At 39.2% G+C, this 10,209-nt stretch overlaps 2 protein-coding genes across 2 annotated transcripts; one reads left to right on the forward strand and one right to left on the reverse strand.

The window, feature by feature from the left end:
* On the forward strand, positions 1 to 7,406 carry LOC132162066 (laccase-7-like). The gene is made up of 6 exons (XM_059572312.2): positions 1 to 93; positions 188 to 339; positions 648 to 892; positions 5,952 to 6,080; positions 6,205 to 7,155; positions 7,276 to 7,406. The coding sequence occupies exons 1-6, from the start codon at positions 1 to 3 to the stop codon at positions 7,404 to 7,406; spliced, it is 1,701 nt and encodes a 566-aa protein (XP_059428295.2).
* Positions 7,407 to 8,943: 1,537 nt separating this feature from the next.
* On the reverse strand, positions 8,944 to 9,981 carry LOC132162538 (uncharacterized). Its single transcript, XM_059572780.2, has 3 exons — positions 9,835 to 9,981; positions 9,400 to 9,726; positions 8,944 to 9,304 (listed from the first exon to the last, which is right to left on the reverse strand). The coding sequence occupies exons 1-3, from the start codon at positions 9,902 to 9,904 to the stop codon at positions 9,162 to 9,164; spliced, it is 540 nt and encodes a 179-aa protein (XP_059428763.2). The 5' UTR covers positions 9,905 to 9,981; the 3' UTR covers positions 8,944 to 9,161.
* Positions 9,982 to 10,209: the final 228 nt, after the last annotated feature.

Genomic DNA, 10,209 nt, shown 5'->3' on the forward strand with positions numbered 1-10,209 from the left:
ATGATGGCGCGTTTTCTGTTTTTTCTGGCATGCGCTTTTGCTCTTCTGGCTTCTTCACTAACCTCAGCTTTAATCGTGCAACATTCTTTCAAAGTAATTAGCTTCCCCGTTTAATCTCGTTTTCCCACTTCTTGCCCATATTTGAAGTACGATGTACTATCGATTCTAACATCTTTTGTTGTTGCAGGTGCAAAACCTAACTGTCCAGCGGTTGTGCAATGAGCAAGTAATAACAGCAGTTGGTGGAAGCCTCCCCGGCCCAACAATAAACGCCAATGAGGGTGATATCCTCCTCGTCCACGTACTCAATATGTCTCCCTACAACATTTCTATTCACTGGTAAATCCTTTAAACATGATAATATTAATTCTTCTTTTATTTCTTATTTTCTTCGTCCATCTATTTCTACTATTAGCAGGAATAAAATATTTAATTATTGGGGACGTTCACTCAACATATGCATGCGTACGTTTTTTAGTAGATGAGATCTCACCGTATGCTTAGCCAATGCCATTGTTTTGTTTATTCTCAGATTTAGGTCAAATATTCATTTGGTTTCATTTAAAAACAAATAGGTCACGATATATTTATATTTTACATCAGATATTGTAGGTTATTGTTATATCATGGAGGGAATATTTATGCAGGCATGGAGTTTTTCAGTTACTGAGTGCTTGGGCAGATGGACCAGCATATGTAACCCAATGTCCCATTCGTCCTGGACGAAGTTATACCTACAAATTTCAAATCACCGGGCAGGAGGGGACTCTCTGGTGGCATGCTCACGTGTCCTGGCTCCGTGCAACCGTGCATGGAGCACTCATCATCTCTCCCAGACTTTTCCATTCTTACCCATTTCCAAAACCCTACGAAGAAGCTACCATTTTATTGGGTTTGACTCCTATCACTTTAAACACCACTCTTTGTGTCGTTTGAAATGGAGGAATTGTAGGGAGTATATATAACAGCATGCTATGTCGTTCATGTTGGAAACTAAACAAATCAAAACGCAAGAGAGGTTTTTTCTAAATGGTAGAAGTTATTAAGTTCTTTTAATTAATAAGAGACTCATGTGTTTTTTCTTAATTAAGTTATTAAGTTCTTTTATTAACTCATGTGTTTATTTAATTCTCAACTGAAGTCTTAAGTTAGAGATAAGTTTTTGTTATTTAATACATTAAATAAGGAGAAGTAAAAGCCTTGTAAGTTAGTCTTTGAATGCCTCTATTTATAGGCTTCGTAAGATGTATTTTCAATATAAGTGAAATACGAAGAAGACTTCCTCCACTCTTCTCTAGTCTAATTTATTCTTTGTCTTTAGTAATAAAAGAGAGAGAGAGAGAGAGAGAGAGAGAGAGAAATAGAAAGGTAACTAGTTTGTAAACTAGTATTTTATCCTTCAAATTGGAATCAGAGCCCAGTTGTGCCAATTCCCATTTTGTCCTTTCTAGAAATGGGTTCCAACATAGTCCAACAACAAATCCCTAGATTATCAAAAGATAACTATGGGTCATGGTCTATCCAAATGAGAGCCCTGTTTGGGTTTCAAGATCTGTGGGAAGTCATTACTGACGGATTTACAGAACCCACTGAGGAGGAGGAAGCTGAATACACAGCAGATGAGAAGAAGACTCTTAAGGAGCAAAGGAAGAAGGATAAAAAGGCCTTGTTTTTACTCTATCAATCATTGGACGAGTCTACCTTCGAGAAAGTTGCCGAAGCAATGACAAGTAAACAAGCATGGGAGATTCTAGCTTCCATCTTCAAAGGAGACGAACGGGTGAAACGGGTCCGTCTCCAATCATTACGGGGCGAGTTCGAGGCTCTTCACATGAAGGATGGAGAATCGGTGTCCGATTATTTTTCACGATTACTGGTAATTGTGAATGGTTTGAAAAGAAACAATGAGAAGGTCGATGACATCCGAGTTGTCGAAAAGGTACTTCGATCCCTTTCCTCTAAATTTGAACATGTAGTTGTAGCTATCGAAGAGTCCAAGGACTTGGAGAAGCTAACAATTGAGGAGTTGTTGGGTTCATTACAAGTACATGAGCAAAGGATGCAGAAGAATGTTAGTTCTAGTGTATTAGAACAAGCACTAGAGTCAAAACTGACTCTAAATGATCAAGGCAAATTCAGCTCCTACCGTGGTCGTGGTAGAGGCCGGGGGCGTAGTATTTTCCAACAACCACGTCAAAGTCAACATGAGACTCAAAGTTTCAGAGGTCGAGGACGAGGAGGCTACCGAGGAAAAGGAAGATTCACATATGGACGTGGAAACTCCAAGAATATCCAATGCTACAACTGCAAGAAGTTTGGACACTATGCCTCGGATTGTTGGCACAAAAATGATGAACAAGCAAATGTTGCAGAAGCAACACATGAGGTTTGTAGTGATTCTATTTTACTTCTCGCTCATGATGTTTCAGATTCACAAGATGAGGTTTGGTACCTCGATTCTGGCGCAAGCAATCATATGTGTGGGAAGAAAGATCTGTTCGTTGAACTCACAGAAGGAGTTCGTGGAAAAGTGAACTTGGGAGACTCCACCAAACTCTCAGTTGAGGGCAAAGGGAAAATAAAAATCTATCAAAATGATGGTAAGAAGGGGTTCATTTCTGATGTTTATTATGTGCCTAACATGAAAAGCAATATTCTTAGCATTGGGCAGTTGCTCGAGAAGGGGTACACCATACATATGGAGAACTACTCTCTCATTTTGAGAGATACACGTGGAGGAATTGTGGCTCGTGTTCCAATGACCAATAATCGCATGTTCCCGTTACATCTTAACACAAAGTCTGAGAAGTGCTTCTATGGACTCAAGGAAAGTGAGTCATGGAAGTGGCATCTTCGTTTTGGCCATCTACATTTCAGCGGCCTAAAGCTATTATCTTCATTTGGCATGGTGCATGGGTTACCAGTAATCGAGCCACCGAGCAACATTTGTGAAGGATGTATACTTGGCAAGCAGGCACGACTTCCTTTTCCCAGCAGGAAATCTTGGAGAGCAACATCACCATTGCAACTGGTTCATACCGACATATGTGGACCAATAGAGCCCATGTCCTTAGGAGGTAATAGATACTTTATTACCTTCATCGATGACTTTAGCAGAAAACTTTGGGTTTATTTTCTTAAAGAAAAATCAGCTGCCTTTATTGTATTCAAGAACTTCAAAGCCCTTGTTGAAAATCAAAGTGGCCATAAGCTTGTAACTCTTCGTTCTGACCGAGGTGGAGAATACACCTCAAAAGAATTTGATAAGTATTGCAGGGAACAAGGCATAAAGCATCAATTGACTGCTGCTTACACACCACAGCAAAACGGGATTGCCGAAAGAAAGAACCGTACCATTCTTAATATGACCAGAACTATGCTCAAGGAGAAAGGGCTGCCAAAACAATTCTGGGCAGAAGCTGTAGCTTGCTCATCTTATCTACTCAACCGATGTCCTACCAAAAGTGTCAAGAATATGACACCTCAAGAGGCATGGAGCGGCCACAAGCCAAGTGTTGCACACCTAAGAATCTTTGGATGTGTTGCATATTCTCAAGTTCCCGAATCCAAGAGGAAGAAGCTTGATGATCGTGGTGAAAAATGTATCTTTCTCGGATATAGCGAAGAGTCGAAAGCATACAAGCTCTACAACCCACTAACAAAGAAATTAGTGGTTAGTAGAGACATTATCTTTGATGAAGAAAGTGTGTGGAGCTGGAGCGATGAAGAGAAGGTCAAAGAACAACAAGTGTTAGAGGAGCCTGAAGAGCTTTCAACAGAAGCTCCACCAAGTACCCCACCATCTTCTCAGCCTACCACACCATCCGTAGCACAGAGAGACTCTACATCTTCTATGGGAGGTAGCAGCAACAGATCCTCCACAAATCAAAGTAAAATGAGAAGTCTCAGGGAAATCTATGAGCAAACAGAAGATGGAGAGACTAATCTTTTCTGTCTATATGCTGATCATGAGCCTCTTACCTTTCAAGAAGCCGTTGAAGAAGATTGTTGGAGATCCGCAATGGAGGAGGAGATACATGCTATTCAAAAGAATGATACTTGGGAGTTGACAACACTCCCATCAAACCATAAGGCTATTGGTGTCAAGTGGGTGTACAAGATCAAACGCACTGCAGAAGGTGAAGTTTCTCGATACAAGGCAAGACTTGTAGCTAAAGGCTACAAACAAAAGTATGGCATCGACTATGAAGAGGTCTTTGCACCAGTTGCGAGACTTGACACAGTGAGATTGTTGATCGCACTTGCCGCTCATCACAATTGGAAGATATACCAACTTGATGTCAAGTCAGCCTTTCTCAATGGCATCCTTGAAGAAGAGGTGTACGTACAACAACCGGAAGGCTTTATAATGGAAGGAGAAAAAAGCAAGGTGTACCGTCTTAAGAAGGCGTTATATGGCTTAAAGCAGGCACCAAGAGCTTGGAACGCACGCATTGATAATTACCTTCATCAGAACGGCTTCACTAAATGTCCATATGAGCATGCTGTTTATATGAAGAAAAACCATCGTGGTGAATTTCTAATCATTTGCCTATATGTTGATGATCTGTTATATACAGGAAATCATGGTGAAATGTTCAAGGAATTCAAGCAATCAATGTTTAAGGAGTTTGAGATGACAGACAACGGGTTGATGTCCTATTTCCTTGGTATTGAAGTGAAGCAACAACATGATGGAATTTTCATATCCCAAAAGAAGTACATGGGGGAGATTTTAGAGAAATTCAAGATGGATAGCTGCAACTCTGTGAATACCCCAGTTGAAACAAGCATAAAGCTGTCAAAAGAAGGAGATGGTCGAGTTATTGAACCAACTCTTTACAAGAGTTTGGTTGGAAGTCTGAGGTACTTGACGATCACAAGGCCAGATATTGTCTATGGAGTTGGACTTGTGAGTCGATACATGGAGACACCAATGGAGACTCATTGGTTAGCTGCAAAAAGGATTCTAAGGTACATCAAAGGCACTCTGAATCTTGGTTTATTCTATGCTTATGGTGATGAAGCGAAATTAGTTGGTTATTCAGATAGTGATTGGGGATGTGACCAAGATGAGAGGAAAAGTACTACCGGGTATGTGTTCTATCTTAGTTCTACAGCATTTTCTTGGACATCCAAGAAACAAGGAATTGTAGCCTTGTCTACCTGTGAGGCGGAGTATGTGGCTGCTTCGTCTACTGTTTGTGAAGCTATGTGGCTAAGGAATCTCTTGAAGGAACTGGAACATCCACAAGAAGAACCGACTGTGATTTATGTGGATAACCAATCAGCTATAAAGTTAGCAAAGAATCCAGTGCAACATGGGAGGAGTAAACACATTGACACTAGGTTCCACTTTCTTAGAGACCATGTCAAGCGGAAGACAATAGAGCTTCAGTATTGTCACACCACTGAACAAGTAGCAGATATATTTACTAAGCCATTATCAGGTGCAATTTTCATGAGGCTAAGAGACATGCTTGGCATGAGGAGGTTTTGATTTGAGGGGGCGTGTTGGAAACTAAACAAATCAAAACGCAAGAGAGGTTTTTTCTAAATGGTAGAAGTTATTAAGTTCTTTTAATTAATAAGAGACTCATGTGTTTTTTCTTAATTAAGTTATTAAGTTCTTTTATTAACTCATGTGTTTATTTAATTCTCAACTGAAGTCTTAAGTTAGAGATAAGTTTTTGTTATTTAATACATTAAATAAGGAGAAGTAAAAGCCTTGTAAGTTAGTCTTTGAATGCCTCTATTTATAGGCTTCGTAAGATGTATTTTCAATATAAGTGAAATACGAAGAAGACTTCCTCCACTCTTCTCTAGTCTAATTTATTCTTTGTCTTTAGTAATAAAAGAGAGAGAGAGAGAGAGAGAGAGAGAGAGAAATAGAAAGGTAACTAGTTTGTAAACTAGTATTTTATCCTTCAGTTCAATTGTGATTAATGCAGGGGAGTGGTGGAATGCTAATGTCGTTGACGTCGAGAATCAGGGCCTCGCCGCCGGTATTCCCCCTAATAATTCCGACGCCTTCACTATAAACGGACAGCCCGGTGATCTCTACCCTTGCTCTAAACCAAGTACGCCATATATATTTGAAACATAAAACACTTTCTTTTTTTCTTTTTTCAAGAAATCAAGTCAAATTTTGAACAAGGGTTAATTAATTATTAAGGTTGTTATTAATTTGTACATTTTTTTCAGACACATATAAGTTAACGGTGGTCCAAGGGAAGACCTATATGTTACGCATTATCAACGCTGCTCTCAATCACCAGCTGTTCTTCGGAATTGCCAACCATACGATGAAAGTTGTCGCCATCGACGCCTCATACACGGAGCCCTACACCACTGACGTGGTCGTGCTCGCGCCTGGTCACACCACCGACGTGCTCCTGACCGCTGACCAGCCTGTGGGGTCCTATTACATGGCCGCAAAACCATACATTAGCATTATAGGCATACCCGACAACACGCCCACCACAGGCATCATCGCCTACCAGGGCTCCACGTCAGCTACTCCCATAATGCCGGCCCTACCGGCTTTCGACGACACGGCCGCCGCCCACAAGTTCTACACCAGTCTTTTCGGCCTTGCTGGTGGGCCCCAGTGGGTTCCGGTGCCACGTAACGTGGACGAGCACATGTTCATCACATTTGGGTTGGGTCTGACGCCGTGCGGTGGAAGCGCCACGTGTGCCGGTCCTTTCGGGCAGCGATTGTCTGCGAGCATGAACAATGAATCATTTCAACTCCCCAGCAGGTTGTCTATGTTGGAAGCTTTCTTTTACAATAAAAAGGGTGGGATCTACACCACTGATTTTCCTGACAAACCCAAGGTGGAGTTTGACTACACCAATCCCAGCAACAGCTTCGATCCATCACTGCTATTTGCACCCAAATCGACCAAAGTGAAGACATTGAAGTACAATTCAACGGTGGAGATTGTTCTACAGAACACAGCCCTTCTAGCGATGGAGAATCATCCTATACATATGCACGGTTTCAACTTCCATGTGTTGGCCCAGGGCTTTGGAAACTATGACCCCCAAAATGACCCCAAAAAGTTCAACCTTGACAATCCACAAATACGTAATACTATCGCCGTGCCAGTTGGCGGTTGGGCCGTCATCAGATTCACAGCAAATAATCCAGGTTAATTTAATTTTTACAATAGCTTTTGTATATATATAGGTATTAAATGGACTTAATTTTTTTTTTTTTTTTTCTAATTTTAAATGGACTTAATTTGAATGATAATATATATATATATAGGTATCTGGATGGCACATTGCCACATCGACGGGCATTTGCCATGGGGGTTGGGCATGGCTTTCGAAGTTCAGAATGGACCTACTCTCCTGTCTAAGCTCCCTCCACCACCACTTGATCTACCGCAATGCTAAGAAATTGTTCTACTTATTATATGATCTTCTCATTCTTTTGTGTATTTTGATTTTTAAATTTTACGATTTTTGTTGGAATCAAATTAATTTGTTGTAGCTTTGCAAATATGGTGAAATAAAAGAGAAAGAAGTTCTCGGCACATACAAACTTATGTCCACATTGTTTAAAAAGCATATTATAGACCACATTAGACTGCCTCATCAGAATCACTTTGAGATCGATGATTCACCTCAATTTCTCCCAGGAATTGCTAAGGATTCAATAAGGCCAATATCGATTCCATGAGCCATGTCAATTGGAACCAACTATGTACGTAGTATCTACTTCAAAAATTCAAGTATTGTATACATCATTAGTCTGAGAATTTTGTTATAATTCGATCCAAGAATAGAGATTCTTAGTAAAACTGAGGATCCTCAAAAAAATATAAGTGTGTTATCCATATTAAACTTTCATTAACCGATCCAGCTACCCCAAACTTCAATTTTGATGTTTCTTCAACCACTATTTGATTCCAACTCAACCTTAAACCTTGCTAATACTTACAACAATCAGGTTTGACATTAAATTTGTCAATACTAAAAACCTGTCAATATTCATAAAATAAAATGGGGTTACAACTTATATCTCCAATCACCAATTACAACTCTAGCTAGCTCGATATGTGGAAAATTTCAAATATACTTCTACCATGCTACAAGCCACAAGAGGCGCCCCATGAGGACTCCTTTAGGTCCCTTTTCCTTTAGACCTAAAACATAGCGTAAATCACTCGTTATAAATACGTGTGAGGATTTTTCGTTAAATTCTAATAAAGGGGTGTCAAATTTTCAAAATACCCATAATTATTTGTATATAAAAAATAAAAATAAAAATGTAAGGATTTAGGAGTTGGTAAGAATTTAATAGAATTTGCAAAAATACCAACATCTGAATCTTTAATTTTTTTTTTTTTTTTTTAAAAAAATAATGTTATTTTGAAAACTTTAATGAGATTTAACGCAAAATCATAGCATATTTGTGAAAATGAAAAAAGATTGAAAGATTGATATACTAATTTGTCACTTTTAAAAATTTAAGGGTATACTTTCAAAAGTGAGAAAATATCAGAAATAATGAGTGAAGTTTTTTCTTTTTTTAATACTATAGTTGTACTTTTTTTCTTGACCATTCTTTCTTCTTTTGGAGCTAAATGGGCCTGGTAAATTGGTCTACCATCTATACATTAATGAATATATGAAATAGTCATTATTTTTAAGAATAAAGTTTTCATTTAAATTGGATTAGAGAACATTTATGCAAATCTATCGAACTGACATTGTTTTAGCATGAATTTTTTATAGGATTAACAGCATGAGCATTTTTAGAAATACATGTAACAATTATGTGCTAATTAATGTTAGTTTAATAGATCCTCTAACTCAATCATATATGCATGGTAGTGGCATTAGAAAGAAAATAATAATTGAATTGTGACTAGTTTATTAATTGAGAGTTGCACTGCAGATGATTAATATGAATTATAATATCCATTCACAATAAAAATAGTCAGACGAGTAATATCGGTACAAAGATCAATATTCACACAGTAGTTCGTAATGAACTATTTTTTGGAATGCAAATTTAATTTAAATCCCATCTTTATTCAAGAACAGAACAAATTTCACTCTTCTGTCTCCCTACTTCGCCAATATTCCTCATCCAGATACACATATTTCAGAGGAACATGGTCTTGAAGAACTCACGCCGCGCATTTACGCAGATGGGGCGGAGGCAGCAGTTGCTGGTGGATAGGCAGCAGGAATGGGGCCATTGGCAACGCCAGAGCTCAAAAGCTCGCCCATGGCACGGTGAGGGTTGCTGCGCTGACGCACACAGAGATTTGGCAAAAATACTCCTGCATGTGACAAAATACGTACCATATAATATCACAAATCAGAAAACCAATCAGGACCAAATTAAGTTTTTCACTGAGTTTGGAAAAATTCTTACCTTCGCCGGCGGCCAAGTTGAAGTAAAGGTCAACAATGTTGGGGCACTCATGGTAGCAAGCTGGGGAGCAAAGCTTGGCGGTGAATTGTGGCTCAAGAAGGGCATCAGATGAAATACCAATCATGTTCCTGTCAACCCCACATGCTTGAACGCATTGGTCGGTCTCTATGTACTCAGAAATTTTCTCAACCAACACCTCCGATGACCTGCATTGGTACGCCACGCGTCCATTGCTGGCCACCGACGTCTCCAACAAACACCTTTTCCCCAAAGACGCTACCGAAAACGCGCAGACACTCTTTGGCAGATCCTCGCATGCAAGCTCAGCTGCACCGGCCCAAATATCCAAATATATTAACAAATCATTCAAATATCAAAACAATTGCAAAATTTAAGGATATGAAATTCTTCACACACACATATATATATATATACCTAACGCTGCATTTAGGAAGAGAGAAGAGAGGAACAGAACCAAAGATAATTTTGACATGAAAGCTGCCATGGTTGGAATTAATGTGTTTTGCTTTGAGATTTCTAAATTGAAACGTTGTGTTTTGAGGATATCAAAGACAAAACACATGCCGGGGTAGCTTTGTCCTGTGAGAGACTTGTGATGTTGGAGGGGTGTATATATAGGTGAAATCAAGGTGTGAGGAACACAACAGAAGCGGAATCTGTGTCCTATTTTTAGGAAATTAACTCACCGCCATTGAAGGCTCCTACTCTTTTCTTATTGCTCCGCTAAATTTAACGCGTCTCTATTTAAGTTAAATTTATTGTAACTATAAACTCATTTTTGGTAAACTT

Source organism: Corylus avellana, chromosome 10 (genome assembly GCF_965113065.1).
Source record: "Corylus avellana chromosome 10, dhCorAvel1.hap1.2, whole genome shotgun sequence".
In the NCBI taxonomy this organism is placed as follows: domain Eukaryota; kingdom Viridiplantae; phylum Streptophyta; class Magnoliopsida; order Fagales; family Betulaceae; genus Corylus; species Corylus avellana.